The sequence below is a fragment of the Salmo salar genome, chromosome ssa03 (genome assembly GCF_905237065.1).
Source record: "Salmo salar chromosome ssa03, Ssal_v3.1, whole genome shotgun sequence".
Taxonomy (NCBI): Eukaryota; Metazoa; Chordata; class Actinopteri; order Salmoniformes; family Salmonidae; genus Salmo; species Salmo salar.
The window spans coordinates 60250555-60267279 of NC_059444.1; the positions used below are offsets into that span (position 1 = coordinate 60250555).

Here is a 16725-nt window from a genome sequence, read left to right on the forward strand (position 1 = left end):
CCAGTCCCAACTGATTCTCACTCTGACTGAAACTCTGAGAAAACATCAACTCAATACAGCCTTTACCACTAATGCTTGACTTTCATCTCACAGAACACTGAAACGACAGTGTACTTCCTGAAAATACAATGTGCAAACATGTAAAGAGCCTTGGACTTTACTGGTGCCCTCTGTCAGATCTTCAGCAGGTCACTGTCTGTCTGGGACTGTGTCATTACAGCTATATTTAGAGCTCTGGGCTGGGCCTCCCTTAAAGTCAGTTATGATGGCAGTTATACCTTATGATCCCAATCTGTGATGCTGCTTCTACAAGGTTGTGTGTGTGTGTGTGTGTGTGTGTGTGTGTGTGTGTGTGTGTGTGTGTGTGCGTGTGGGTGTGGGTGTGCGTGTGCGTGTGCATGTCTGCTTGCACGTGTGCGTGTCTGTGCGTGTGTTCCTGTAAAGGTTTAAATATCTGTGTGTGTTTTCAGGGGCAGGCCGGGGGCGAGGGGTGGACCCTATTTACGCAGCCCTGCGCTATGGGACATCCCTGGCACAGATGAGCCGCTCCAGTTTCGGGAGCGTGTCCGAGTCGCCCACGCACAGCCAGGTATGACGTCACCACCTGTACCACGGGGACACGCAGCCTGTTAATTAGTGACTCTATAGAGGGGGACTTCACCTTCATGTGACCCTGTATTCAATCTTCACATGTTCACCTGCATGTGAGCCTATTTCTCTTGTCCTGTTGTGTTTCTAGCAATCCCAGCAATTCTCCCTCACTTAAACTAGCATTCTTAGCTACAGTATATCTCTATGACTCAGAGCCTGAGAATCTGTTCTCAGTCAACTTACCTGGTAAAATAAGGGTTTGACGTAGAAAACTACAGAAACACATTTAGTGTCTCGATGTGTCCCGAGTTTGACCTCTCTCACTCGGTTCCATCTTTTCCTCTGTTTTTTTTGGTCTTAAATCCCTCTTTTTCCATTTGTTGTTTTCTGTTTCTCAGGGTGAAGGAGAGGAGGGGGAGCACAGGCAGTACAGCATGGAGGAGGAGATGCCACAGGAGACAGGGGGTAAGAAAATGAGTGTGTGTGTGTGTGTCTGTTCACCTGTGTGTGCCCTCATGTACTTATGTGTGTGTGTGTCTTGAGTATGTACATCCTTGCTTGCTGTCTGACCTGATCGTTCAGGCTGAGTGACCCATCTCCTTGTCTGTCAGATCTGCCTCAGTGTGAAAGCGAGAAGGCTGAACCTGAGGGTGGGGGCAGCGAGCAGCTCCAGGAGCCTGTAGAGGAAACCAGTGTGAAGGTACACACACACACACACAGTCCTTTTCCTGCTAGCTGACCTTATGTTCAGAGACACTATATTTAACTAAAACGTTTTCCGTCTGTATTCCTTCTCCCTGTCCGTGTCCATCCAGGTTCCCAAACGTATTGAGGTTCACTCGATCCACACGTATGTAGCGCTCTACAAGTTCCTGCCTCAGGAGCACCACGACCTCGGACTAGAGTGAGTGATTGAATGGGGTCTGTTTGTGTGTCCGTCACAGTATTTTACAGCATCTGTCATTTCTTCAAGATTAAAACATCCTTGCCATCTGTAGAAGGGACAATGTGAAGGAACCATTAAGGAGGTGCAGCCTGCTAATGGTAAAACACAATGACAATTACTGACCACACATACACACCGTCCGCTTTGGGGTGGGGGGAGGGTGGGGGGGCTGAACGATAAAGACACTGAAAATGAATTAGAGATGAAAGGATGAGGAGAAATGTGGAGGGACTAGATCGAGAGAACAGCTTGAAACAGACATGAGCACAGAGAGAGAGGAAAAAACAGGGGGGTGGGGGAAGGGAGAGACAAAAGAGATGCAAAGAATGCCAGCAGAACAGATAGAGGGTAGAAGGGAGTGAGAGGAAGAGGAGAAGGAAGGAAAGATAGAAGAGTATAAAGGTCAGGATGTGTGTTAGGGAGAGAAGAGAGCTGTTGATGCAGGTAATAAAGAGGTGCATCGCCATGGGGATGGTTCACAGCCATCTGGTGTCTCACGGGTGTGTGTGTGTGTGTGTGTGTGTGTGTGTGTGTGTGTGTGTGTGTGTGTGTGTGTGTGTGTGTGTGTGTGTGTGTGTGTGTGTGTGTGTGTGTGTGTGTGTGTGTGTGTGTGTGTGTGTGTGTGTGTGTGTGTGTGTGTGTGTGAGAGAGAGAGCCAGGACGATCAAATAGGGCAGCAGAGCAAACACCCAAGGGACTTCATATAGAGCATTTGTGTAATGGGGACACTACATTAGCTCTGTGTATACAGTACAGTAGCTCTGTGTATACAGGACAGTACAGTAGCTCTGTATACAGGACAGTACAGTAGCTCTGTGTATACAGGACAGTACAGTAGCTCTGTGTATACAGGACAGTAGAGTAGCTCTGTATACAGGACAGTACAGTAACTCTGTGTATACAGGACAGTACAGTAACTCTGTGTATATAGGACAGTACAGTAGCTCTGTGTATACAGTACAGTAGCTCTGTGTATACAGGACAGTAGAGTAGCTCTGTATACAGGACAGTAGAGTAGCTCTGTATACAGGACAGTACAGTAACTCTGTGTATACAGGACAGTACAGTAACTCTGTGTATATAGGACAGTACAGTAGCTCTGTGTATATAAGACAGTACAGTAACTCTGTGTATACAGGACAGTACAGTAGCTCTGTATACAGGACAGTACAGTAGCTCTGTGTATAGGACAGTACAGTAGCTCTGTGTATATAGGACAGTACACTAGCTCTGTATACAGGACAGTACACTAGCTCTGTATATAGGACAGTACAGTAGCTCTGTGTATATAGGACAGTACACTAGCTCTGTATACAGGACAGTACAGTAGCTCTGTGTATACAGGACAGTACACTAGCTCTGTATACAGGATAGTACAGTAGCTCTGTGTATACAGGACAGTACAGTAGCTCTGTATACAGGACAGTACACTAGCTCTGTATATAGGACAGTACAGTAGCTCTGTGTATATAGGACAGTACACTAGCTCTGTATACAGGACAGTACAGTAGCTCTGTGTATACAGGACAGTACACTAGCTCTGTATACAGGACAGTACAGTAGCTCTGTGTATATAGGACAGTACACTAGCTCTGTATACAGGACAGTACAGTAGCTCTGTGTATATAGGACAGTACAGTACTCTAGCTCTGTATACAGGACAGTACAGTAGCTCTGTGTATAGAGGACAGTACACTAGCTCTGTATACAGGACAGTACAGTACCTCTGTGTATACAGGACAGTACAGTAGCTCTGTGTATATAGGACAGTACAGTAGCTCTGTGTATACAGGACAGTACAGTAGCTCTGTGTATACAGGACAGTACAGTAGCTCTGTGTATATAGGGCAGTACAGTAACTCTGTGTATACAGGACAGTACAGTAACTATGTGTATACAGGACAGTACAGTAGCTCTGTGTATATAGGACAGTACAGTAACTCTGTGTATACAGGACAGTACAGTAGCTCTGTGTATATAGGACAGTACAGTAACTCTGTGTATACAGGACAGTACAGTAACTCTGTGTATACAGGACAGTACAGTAGCTCTGTGTGTACAGGACAGTACAGAAACTCTGTGTATACAGGACAGTACAGTAGCTCTGTGTATACAGGACAGTACAGTAGCTCTGTGTATATAGGACAGAACACTAGCTCTGTATACAGGACAGTACAGTAGCTCTGTGTATACAGCACAGTACAGTAGCTCTGTGTATAAAGGACAGTACAGTAGCTCTGTGTATACAGGACAGTACAGTAGCTCTGTGTATACAGGACAGTACAGTAGCTCTGTGTATACAGGACAGTACAGTAGCTCTGTATACAGGACAGTACAGTAGCTCTGTGTATACAGGACAGTACAGTAACTCTGTGTGTATAGGACAGTACAGTAGCTCTGTGTATACAGGACAGTACACTAGCTCTGTATACAGGACAGTACAGTAGCTCTGTGTATACAGGACAGTACACTAGCTCTGTATACAGGACAGTACAGTAGCTCTGTGTATATAAGACAGTACAGTAACTCTGTGTATACCGGACAGTACAGTAACTCTGTGTATACAGGACAGTACAGTAACTCTGTGTATATAAGACAGTACAGTAACTCTGTGTATACAGGACAGTACAGTAGCTCTGTGTATATAAGACAGTACAGTAACTCTGTGTATACAGGACAGTACAGTAGCTCTGTGTATATAGGACAGTACAGTAGCTCTGTGTATACAGGACAGTACACTAGCTCTGTGTATACAGGACAGTACACTAGCTCTGTGTATACAGGACAGTACAGTAGCTCTGTGTATACAGGACAGTACAGTAGCTCTGTATACAGGACAGTACAGTAGCTCTGTGTATATAGGACAGTGCAGTAGCTCTGTGTATATAGGACAGTACAGTAGCTCTGTGTATACAGGACAGTACACTAGCTCTGTATACAGGACAGTACAGTAGCTCTGTGTATACAGCACAGTACAGTAGCTCTGTGTATACAGGACAGTACAGTAGCTCTGTGTATATAAGATAGTACAGTAACTCTGTGTATACAGGACAGTACAGTAACTCTGTGTATACAGGACAGTACAGTAGCTCTGTGTATATACGACAGTACAGTAGCTCTGTGTATACAGGACAGTACAGTAGCTCTGTGTAGATAGGACAGTACACTACTCTGTATACAGGACAGTACAGGAGCTCTGTGTATATAGGACAGAACACTAGCTCTGTATACAGGACAGTACAGTAGCTCTGTCTATACAGGACAGTACACTAGCTCTGTATACAGGACAGTACAGTAGCTCTGTGTATACAGCACAGTACAGTAGCTCTGTGTATAAAGGACAGTACAGTAGCTCTGTGTATACAGGACAGTACAGTAGCTCTGTGTATACAGGACAGTACAGTAGCTCTGTATACAGGACAGTACAGTAGCTCTGTATACAGGACAGTACAGTAGCTCTGTGTATACAGGACAGTACAGTAACTCTGTGTATATAGGACAGTACAGTAGCTCTGTGTATACAGGACAGTACAATAGCTCTGTATACAGGACAGTACAGTAGGTCTTTGTATACAGGACAGTACACTAGCTCTGTATACAGGACAGTACAGTAGCTCTGTGTATATAAGACAGTACAGTAACTCTGTGTATACAGGACAGTACAGTAACTCTGTGTCTATAGGACAGTACAGTAGCTCTGTGTATACAGGACAGTACACTAGCTCTGTGTATACAGGACAGTACACTAGCTCTGTGTATACAGGACAGTACACTAGCTCTGTGTAGACAGGACAGTGCAGTAGCTCTGTGTATATAGGACAGTACAGTCGCTCTGTGTATACAGGACAGTACACTAGCTCTGTATACAGGACAGTACAGTAGCTCTGTGTATACAGGACAGTACAGTAGCTCTGTGTATACAGCACAGTACAGTAGCTCAGTGTATACAGGACAGTACAGTAGCTCTGTGTATAAAGGACAGTACAGTAGCTCTGTGTATACAGGACAGTACAGTAGCTCTGTGTATACAGGACAGTACAGTAGCTCTGTGTATACAGGACAGTACAGTAGCTCTGTATACAGGACAGTACAGTAGCTCTGTGTATGCAGGACAGTACAGTAACTCTGTGTGTATAGGACAGTACAGTAGCTCTTTGTATACAGGACAGTACACTAGCTCTGTATACAGGACAGTACATTAGCTCTGTGTATACAGGACAGTACACTAGCTCTGTATACAGGACAGTACAGTAGCTCTGTGTATATAAGACAGTACAGTAACTCTGTGTATACAGGACAGTACAGTAACTCTGTGTATACAGGACAGTACAGTAACTCTGTGTATATAAGACAGTACAGTAACTCTGTGTATACAGGACAGTACAGTAGCTCTGTGTATATAAGACAGTACAGTAACTCTGTGTATACAGGACAGTACAGTAGCTCTGTGTATATAGGACAGTACAGTAGCTCTTTGTATACAGGACAGTACACTAGCTCTGTGTATACAGGACAGTACACTAGCTCTGTGTATACAGGACAGTACAGTAGCTCTGTGTATACAGGACAGTACAGTAGCTCTGTGTATAAGGGACAGTACAGTAGCTCTGTATACAGGACAGTACAGTAGCTCTGTGTATGCAGGACAGTACAGTAACTCTGTGTGTATAGGACAGTACAGTAGCTCTGTGTATACAGGACAGTACACTAGCTCTGTATACAGGACAGTACAGTAGCTCTGTGTATACAGGACAGTACACTAGCTCTGTATACAGGACAGTACAGTAGCTCTGTGTATATAAGACAGTACAGTAACTCTGTGTATACAGGACAGTACAGTAACTCTGTGTATACAGGACAGTACAGTAACTCTGTGTATATAAGACAGTACAGTAACTCTGTGTATACAGGACAGTACAGTAGCTCTGTGTATATAAGACAGTACAGTAACTCTGTGTATACAGGACAGTACAGTAGCTCTGTGTATATAGGACAGTACAGTAGCTCTTTGTATGCAGGACAGTACACTAGCTCTGTGTATACAGGACAGTACACTAGCTCTGTGTATACAGGACAGTACAGTAGCTCTGTGTATACAGGACAGTACAGTAGCTCTGTGTATAAGGGACAGTACAGTAGCTCTGTATACAGGACAGTACAGTAGCTCTGTGTATATAGGACAGTGCAGTAGCTCTGTGTATATAGGACAGTACAGTAGCTCTGTGTATACAGGACAGTACACTAGCTCTGTATACAGGACAGTACAGTAGCTCTGTGTATACAGGACAGTACAGTAGCTCTGTGTATACAGCACAGTACAGTAGCTCTGTGTATACAGAACAGTACAGTAGCTCTGTGTATATAAGACAGTACAGTAACTCTGTGTATACAGGACAGTACAGTAACTCTGTGTATACAGGACAGTACAGTAGCTCTGTGTATATAAGACAGTACAGTAGCTCTGTGTATACAGGACAGTACAGTAGCTCTGTGTATATAGGACAGTACACTACTCTGTATACAGGACAGTACAGGAGCTCTGTGTATATAGGACAGAACACTAGCTCTGTATACAGGACAGTACAGTAGCTCTGTGTATACAGGACAGTACACTAGCTCTGTATACAGGACAGTACAGTAGCTCTGTGTATACAGCACAGTACAGTAGCTCTGTGTATAAAGGACAGTACAGTAGCTCTGTGTATACAGGACAGTACAGTAGCTCTGTGTATACAGCACAGTACAGTAGCTCTGTGTATACAGGACAGTACAGTAGCTCTGTGTATACAGGACAGTACAGTAACTCTGTGTGTATAGGACAGTACAGTAGCTCTGTGTATACAGGACAGTACACTAGCTCTGTATACAGGACAGTACAGTAGCTCTGTGTATATAAGACAGTACAGTAACTCTGTGTATACAGGACAGTACAGTAGCTCTGTGTATATAGGACAGTACAGTAGCTCTTTGTATACAGGACAGTACACTAGCTCTGTGTATACAGGACAGTACACTAGCTCTGTGTATACAGGACAGTACACTAGCTCTGTGTATACAGGACAGTACAGTAGCTCTGTGTATACAGGACAGTACAGTAGCTCTGTGTATAAGGGACAGTACAGTAGCTCTGTATACAGGACAGTACAGTAGCTCTGTGTATATAGGACAGTGCAGTAGCTCTGTGTATATAGGACAGTACAGTAGCTCTGTGTATACAGGACAGTACACTAGCTCTGTATACAGGACAGTACAGTAGCTCTGTGTATACAGGACAGTACAGTAGCTCTGTGTATACAGCACAGTACAGTAGCTCTGTGTATACAGGACAGTACAGTAGCTCTGTGTATATAAGACAGTACAGTAACTCTGTGTATACAGGACAGTACAGTAACTCTGTGTATACAGGACAGTACAGTAACTCTGTGTATATAAGACAGTACAGTAACTCTGTGTATACAGGACCGTACAGTAGCTCTGTGTATATAAGACAGTACAGTAACTCTGTGTATACAGGACAGTACAGTAGCTCTGTGTATATAGGACAGTACAGTAGCTCTTTGTATACAGGACAGTACACTAGCTCTGTGTATACAGGACAGTACACTAGCTCTGTGTATACAGGACAGTACAGTAGCTCTGTGTATACAGGACAGTACAGTAGCTCTGTGTATAAGGGACAGTACAGTAGCTCTGTATACAGGACAGTACAGTAGCTCTGTGTATATAGGACAGTGCAGTAGCTCTGTGTATATAGGACAGTACAGTAGCTCTGTGTATACAGGACAGTACACTAGCTCTGTATACAGGACAGTACAGTAGCTCTGTGTATACAGGACAGTACAGTAGCTCTGTGTATACAGCACAGTACAGTAGCTCTGTGTATACAGGACAGTACAGTAGCTCTGTGTATATAAGACAGTACAGTAGCTCTGTGTATACAGGACAGTACAGTAGCTCTGTGTATACAGGACAGTACAGTAGCTCTGTGTATACAGGACAGTACAGTAGCTCTGTGTATACAGGACAGTACAGTAGCTCTGTGTATACAGGACAGTACAGTAGCTCTGTGTATATAGGACAGTACAGTAGCTCTGTGTATACAGGACAGTACAATAGCTCTGTATACAGGACAGTACAGTAGGTCTTTGTATACAGGACAGTACACTAGCTCTGTATACAGGACAGTACAGTAGCTCTGTGTATATAAGACAGTACAGTAACTCTGTGTATACAGGACAGTACAGTAACTCTGTGTCTATAGGACAGTACAGTAGCTCTGTGTATACAGGACAGTACACTAGCTCTGTGTAGACAGGACAGTACACTAGCTCTGTGTATACAGGACAGTACACTAGCTCTGTGTAGACAGGACAGTGCAGTAGCTCTGTGTATATAGGACAGTACAGTCGCTCTGTGTATACAGGACAGTACACTAGCTCTGTATACAGGACAGTACAGTAGCTCTGTGTATACAGGACAGTACAGTAGCTCTGTGTATACAGCACAGTACAGTAGCTCTGTGTATACAGGACAGTACAGTAGCTCTGTGTATATAGGACAGTACACTACTCTGTATACAGGACAGTACAGGAGCTCTGTGTATACAGGACAGTACAGTAACTCTGTGTATATAGGACAGTACACTAGCTCTGTATACAGGACGGTACAGTAGCTCTGTGTATATAGGACAGTACAGTACTGTAGCTCTGTATATAGGACAGTGGATACTGGATAGTCTGTGTACATGAGTCTGATTCATGTTTATGTATTTGTGAGTGATGTGTGCTTGTGCATAGGGCTGTGATGGTCATGGAATTTTTGATGATGGTAACTGGCCAGCCAAATGACCGCAGTCACCGTAATAACTGTTCAAATAGCCTGGGCAAAACAAAATATATACACATTTTCTCCTTTCCTCTGCTCCTGACTGCATGTGTTGCCATAGAAATAGAATTAATAGAATGGGCATCCTCATTCAAGTCCATGGTGGCGTAATGGGTGGAAGTAAAAGCAGGAAGTGTACCCATCAATATGTGCTGTGATTTGTTGATTCAACTCAACTGACATTACAAAAAAATTCATTCCATTGCATGAGCCACATCAGTCAACATAATTTGAATGAACATTCTACATTACCATGGAAATGGTTGCATCAGAATATCAAACAGCCATTGCAAGGGAAGGGGGAGTTGCCTAGGCTGCTGAAGGCTCGTTTGCTACAACACCTTGCTTGTTTCAGCAAGGAGAAACAAAGTTTCATCACGTTGTTAAGAGTCCGTGTTACCGCAGATATGGACTTAACCGCACGAATGCTCGGCCGTCCCGTCTTCAGTCAGCCCACAGCTCCACACAAAAAAAGAAATCATCACAATAATGTTTTTTCTTTAAACGATTATGACGGTTATTTTGTTTTCATGTCGGTCTTTGTCCATAACCGTTGGTTACACGCCTATACGGTCGTTGTGCCAGCTCTATGTCGTACATGCATGTCTGCGTGTGCGTGTTTTTTTTGGGAGGGGGGTATGTGAGTTATTCTGTATGTGTAAATTGTGTGTGTGTGTGTGTGTGTGTGTGTGTTTACACAGATATGTGCGTGCATACATGCGTGCGTCTGTGAGTGAGAGAAAGTTTGAGAGGGAGAAAGAGCAAGACACAAGTCACCGTTTGTCAGACACCATGCTTGCCACTGATTGGTGCTATTTCGTCAGTTACACATCCAATGATTGCTGCTATTTTTAACATCATTTTAGTGTGTAGGAATCAAAGTCACCTGTTCCTTACCTACATTTGATTCATTTAGCAGACACTCTTATCCACAGCGACTAGGGTTAAGTGCCTTGATCAAGGGCACATCAACTGATTTTTCACCTAGTCGGCTCAGGGAATTGAACCAACGACCTTTCGGTTTATGGACCGACACTCTTTGCTGCTAGGATACCAGTCGCCACCTCTATGAGTCATGGGAGGGGAGTTAATCCCAAGTGAACAGTAGCATGCTGTGTACAAAGATACACCACACAGAGTTTGAAATCATGAACACCCTCTCCCTGTATGAGTCTCTTCTCTTTTTTCAATGCTGGCTTTAATGTACTCTCCCCCCCCCCATGCTTTTTCTCTTCCCTCCTTCCCCCCCACCCCCCTTCCCTTATCTTCCTCTCTGTCTTTCTTTCTCTCTCTCAGGCCTGGTGATCGGGTGCTGGTCACTGATGATTCTAATGAAGAGTGGTGGAAGGTGGGCAATTAATGATCTACACCACTGTAAATGTGTGTTTGTGTGTGGTGTGTGCGTGCGTGCGCTAGTTAGTTAGGCGTGTGAGTATGAACTGTATCACCTGCCATATTGTTGGCCTCTCCTAAACATTTTACATTTACATTTTAGTCATTTAGCAGACGCTCTTATCCAGAGCGACTTACAAATTGGTGCATTCACCTATAATATCCAGTGGAACAACCACTTTACAATAGTGCATCTAAATCTTTTAAGGGGGGGGGGTTAGAAGGATTACCTTATCCTATCCCAGGTATTCCTTGAAGAGGTGGGGTTTCAGGTGTCTCCGGAAGGTGGTGATTGACTCCGCTGTCCTGGCGTCGTGAGGGAGCTTGTTCCACCATTGGGGTGCCAGAGCAGCGAACAGTTTTGACTGGGCTGAGCGGGAACTGTGCTTCCTCAGAGGTAGGGAGGCGAGCAGGCCAGAGGTGGATGAACGCAGTGCCCTTGTTTGGGTGTAGGGCCTGATCAGAGCCTGAAGGTACGGAGGTGCCGTTCCCTTCACAGCTCCGTAGGCAAGCACCATGGTCTTGTAGCGGATGCGAGCTTCGACTGGAAGCCAGTGGAGAGAGCGGAGGAGCGGGGTGACGTGAGAGAACTTGGGAAGGTTGAACACCAGACGGGCTGCGGCGTTCTGGATGAGTTGTAGGGGTTTAATGGCACAGGCAGGGAGCCCAGCCAACAGCGAGTTGCAGTAATCCAGACGGGAGATGACAAGTGCCTGGATTAGGACCTGCGCCGCTTCCTGTGTGAGGCAGGGTCGTACTCTGCGAATGTTGTAGAGCATGAACCTACAGGATCGGGTCACCGCCTTGATGTTGGTGGAGAACGACAGGGGTAAACATCCAGACAGTCAAAAATAGAAACATCATTTCCTCCGAAAATCGCTTTAAGAGGGAAACATAATGAATTTAACTAGCGTTGCGACCTGAAAGAGCTTTTTATTGAGTCGGTAATGAGCTTCAGTCACTCTCAATGTTCTGGATATGGTTGCGTTCAGACTCTCGCAGAGAGGAGCGAGGCTCCGTATTAACCCTTCAGTTAATACGTAGAGCACTGGTACAGTGTTTCTGTTTTATGGGATGGTTTACAAAACACTGAAAATCATACACATCCAGACAAAGTAAATTAGAACATAATTGTGAACACCCAACTCCGTGGATACAGAACTGAATTTATTTGAATGTATGTCATATTTACTCTATGTGTCATCTGTGTGACAGGGAAAGAGTGGAGACAAGGTGGGCTTCTTCCCTGCTAACTTCGTCCAGAGGGTGCGCCCAGGGGAGAGGGTGTGGAGGGTCACCCAGCCTGTCCCTGCCAGCCGAGGGATGGGCCACATGCCAGTGAAGGAGGATCAGGTGAGACACTCATTTTGTCTCGTCTTTCTTCCTTTGCACTGTAGTTGTGCCAAACGATCTATTTCTTGTCTGCTTCCACTGCTTTCTATTTGAACCAGGGGCGAAAATCTGATATCCACTTTGGAGGGGACAATTACATGAAATTTTCTCAAGAGCAATTCCTGAGGGGGACACCAAAAGTAGTGCTGTAACACATAGCCTACATTGTAATATGGTAAATGTATATTGAGGAACCAAAGAAATAAGGTGTTTGCCGTACTCCTAACTACCGGTACCCAAACTACACAACTAATCACAACAGCAATACCATTGCCTTTAACAAATCTTAGTTCAGTCACCAGTTTAAGTTGAGAGTGGGGGTATCCATGGCATTTTCCAATTATGTTCCTATTTTACAAGTCAAAAAATTGAGAACCTTTCATAATGTTGCCAAACAAAGACTCAACAAACTTACCTGAGACTCCCTGTCTCTGCCAGTCTGTCCCTGCATATCTGTCCCCAACTCTGCTGTCTGTGTGCCATCTGTTGCCTGCTCTGCCTAATGACATCATTGTGAAACATTTCCATTAGAATTTCATTTCTTTCTTATGAACATTTTATCAACTAGTCTTTGAGATATTAGGCTACTAGGGTTCTTACTATGCGTTTTGGTGTATTGAAAAATACTCTGATGTCCGTCTTTTATTTTTCTGCCATTTTTCTACCTGGCTGGCTACACACACAGTGTGTAGGTTATTTACAGTAGGAGATGGGCTTCTATCATCTTCAATCATTCTATATGGGCTTCGATCTAAAAGGTAGCTAGCAAATGTGAAACGGATTAAAATGACAAGAGTTGACAGCTGTATGAGTTCACCATTTACACAACATATGCGCAAACCTTTTGTAATTTTAATAGTTTGTTTCATATTGGCTGGCTTCCAACAATAGCTGAATTTGCAAAGCTAGCGAGCACCAATTCAGTTTCAGTGATGTTTGCTATAATCTTTGCTACCTGGGTTAAATAAAGGTGAAATAAAATAAATAAATAAAAGTTCCCTTGCGACAATTTAGCTTTTGCAACGAGACCATTAAATATATTTAAGACAATGGTAGAAGAGAGTGTAGTTCTGTTCAGTTTGGACTTCAGTTTATCGCTAACCTTATCACAGGGACTTTGAAGCACTAACTTACATCATCTGCCTGCTGATTCCATCTTTGACGACGCCACATAAATGGAATAGGTACTAGCTAGCTTAGTAGTTAATATTTGCGCGCTAGCTCTGCATATTCAGCTAGTGTGTGTGTGCGCGATTGACTGGATGAACCTCACGGCAGTTACGTAGCAAGCTAAGGAACTGGCAGTGGATCAAACCATTGTGAGGCAAAGGGCGGGGGGGTCGCAATCTTTTGAAACTTAAAAACGCGCTATTAAGTGTCTATAATCAGCACAATTGCTTTCATTGCGTATTATTAATATTATTTAAATTACATAGTTATGTTTCAGTGATATATTGGGGGGGACAAATCATATTTTTCCCAGGATGGGGGGGTCGTGTGTCCCCCCGTCCCCCCCGGTATTTCCGCCCCTGATTTGAACCTTCCTAAACACCCTTGTTTATTTTTACCTCCCTCCCTCTCTCTCTTTCTTTCTGTCTCTCTCTCTGTCTGTCTCTCTCTCTCTCACCCCTCTCTTTCTCCGTCTCTGTCTCTCTCCCTCTCTGTCAGATCTGTGTGGGGAAGAGTGAGGACAGTGAGGGTTTCCTGAAGCTGAGCAGTGGGAAGAAGAGAGGACTGGTCCCTGCTGAATCCATTGAGGAGATCTAACCTCTGTCTCAACACCAGCCCCCGTCTCTCTCTGTCCAGCACCCTGTAACCTCCCCACACACCCCTTTAAGGCCTGAGGAGGACTAGCCAGTCCAGAGGTCCTCCAACACCACCATTGTGAGGCCCACCACCCTGCTAAACTGAGTAGGGAGCAGGGACAGTTCAGCTTGTGAATTCCAGGTGATGTGGAGGATGCCCCAGCCTTATCCTTGCTGACCTTGTCTCCTCCACCCCAATGTAGCTGACAACCCGGACTTGAAAGGGTTGGTTTCCCTTCCACAGTGGGTTGGCCTAGGTGTTGTGGAGGACTATCTAAGCCCCCAATGCCCCATGTTTTCCTGCTGTAATGTACCTTTGTGTATTAGTGAACTGGGTTTGTCTTTAGTCCACACCACAGGGGTAAGAGTTTTAGGACTGAAGGACTGGCTGCTGTGGACTCCAGTAACTTCCCTCAGGAAGGAAGGAACTTTGAGACTATTTTCTGTCTGGTGAGTCTGGTCTCTCTGTGTGTGATTTGACCAGTTCTTTTTCACTGTCCTCTGTGGCTGGATATCATGAGCCTGAAGAATGCAGGATTAAGGCCGTCACATAATATCCAGTCAAAACGTGGCGCGCCGTTTCGCGCATATATAATGACTAAAATGTTTGCCGTTTTTTGTTCGTTTTGGTGTTCGGCAGTTTTTTTTTGTCTGTTCGCTCACGCAACATTTTGTATTGGGGCAAGTTGAAGTTCGGTAGCCGACGTCTACGCCCTTTCGTCTGTAATTGGCCAACTGTAGTGTTTTCAAATGAAGGTCTTTAAGGGCGTTTGAGAGCACAGTCGTGCGCACACACCTAGCCGAGTTCTGCTAGGAGCAAACAGAACCTAGTATTAGAGTACGTTACCTTCGTCAGGAGGATGTACTTGTGTTGTGTGTGGGGGTAATGTTCCTGGACACTGCATGGAAGAAAACATTTGTTCTTTCTCTGATGAACTAGAAGTGTCACGCTCCTGATGACATCATCACAGATGGACGCCTACTCTGATCATAGTAATTCATTTCAGAGGTGACAATGAAGGAGATAATTGCATGCTGAAGGATGTACTTGTTTGAATGCCGGTGTCAGTGAGATGTTCGGGATACTGGTGATGGTTGTAGGTGTAGGTGCTTGCATTTTCTCTCATCCTTTCGTTTGGTCCACCTTCTCTCTTTCTGTCGCTCTCGGTCTCTCTCTCTCTCTTTCACTATCTCTCTTTCTCTCGTCTCTCACTCTCCTTCCCATCTTTCTCAGCTATCACATTGGTCCCTTGGCTGGGATTTGACATCAGCTTGATTTAGACTGGCACAAAACTTAACTGCTCTGTAAGGACGGATGGACGGGCAGGCGGGCGACACTGGGCAGAGTACACCCTGGTCAGACCAGACAGCCAGCAGAGGACAGGACAAACTAGGTTTATTTCGACACACACTCTCTCAGATCCTGACTCACCGGCTGACTCACTGACATTCGACCTTGCACTTGGAAGGTTCCAGAAGGTCATGGACGTTAAGCCCCGTCATTCTATTGTACAGCTGGCGAATCAATCAAAGACTTCAGAAGATTTGTTTTTCTCTGTCCTATTTATGAAAAATACAAGAGATGAAATTAGATTGGGGCAGTGAATACTTACATAAATACTTCAATGTTTTTTGTTCTCTCTCTCAGTAGTGTTTGAATAGCCTAGACTGTAGAAAACATCTATGAATAGAGGCATTGCTAAAAAAAGAAACAAATGGAGCAACAACACAATTTTTTTAACTGCTCTAAATTAGTTTCAATTTTCTGGCCAATTTAGCAGACGGGCACTGAAGAGCCGTGGAAGACTTGGGAAGTGTGTTCGTGTCTTTTGGCTCGTCTGTTTGGTCCACCACTGGTAAACAAACAACAGCCAAGAGCCAGTCGGCTGGAAAACCACATGAACAGACCTTGTAAGTGTGACAACCGGACATGGTCCCGCTGGTCTGAGGGACAGGGAGCGAGGGATATGGAGAGACGTAGACAAAAGGTTGACCCAGGTGTAGAACCATCATAAATCAATGTGTCTGTATGCAGGTTTCTTTGTCTATGGCTGACCAATTCAACATTGATCAAATGCCAGTCTCTCTCTCTCTCTCTCTCTCTCTCTCTCTCTCTCTCTCTCTCCATTCCCCTCTCTCTTTCCCTCTGTCTCTCGCTCTCCATTCCCCTCTCTCTTTCTCTCTGTCTCCGACACTATTGGGCATTTTTACTGCTAGTGGGAGGGGTAGCTGGACTGTTGTATTGTACATGTAGATGTAAGCAAGTTTAATGATAGGATAATGGGTTGGATTTCAATGTTTCCATAATGTATTGATTATTTATTGATTTAGACAGATATCTATCTACTTGCTGAGTTGCAGCACGTAGCTGTCACACTGTTGGCATTAATAACATGTCCCCTCCCGCTTCCTGTAATATAAGAATACAGTATATACAATAAGCCATCTGGAGAGTAAAAGTAGTATGATGATGATGAACATATTGGGTGCGTTAGTAAATTCAATCTGGAGTGCCAGAGTGCGCTCTGGGCGTTCGTAAATTCAGATTGTTGGTCAGATTGTCCGACCGTAAATTCAGAGCGTTTTGCTCTCGGAGCGTTCAGCGCTCACACTGGACAAGCTGGCCGAGGAGGAGGCTTGATTCGAGCGTTCAGACCTCATAAAGGCAGTCCAGTACCCAAGCTAGCTGGCTAATGTTGGCTAACTTGCTTGCTA

The 16725-nt window shown here is 44.6% G+C and overlaps 1 protein-coding gene across 1 annotated transcript in view; it reads left to right on the forward strand.

Moving 5' to 3' along the window:
- Nucleotides 1–16455, forward strand: part of LOC106601007 (SH3 and cysteine-rich domain-containing protein 2-like) — a 56462-nt gene extending 40007 nt beyond the window's left edge. Inside the window, 7 exon segments of the mRNA XM_045715013.1 lie at nucleotides 471–589; nucleotides 990–1056; nucleotides 1203–1291; nucleotides 1407–1495; nucleotides 10718–10769; nucleotides 12029–12166; nucleotides 13874–16455. Coding sequence (XP_045570969.1) covers nucleotides 471–589; nucleotides 990–1056; nucleotides 1203–1291; nucleotides 1407–1495; nucleotides 10718–10769; nucleotides 12029–12166; nucleotides 13874–13972 — 653 coding nt within the window. The 3' untranslated portion in view covers nucleotides 13973–16455.
- Nucleotides 16456–16725: the final 270 nt, after the last annotated feature.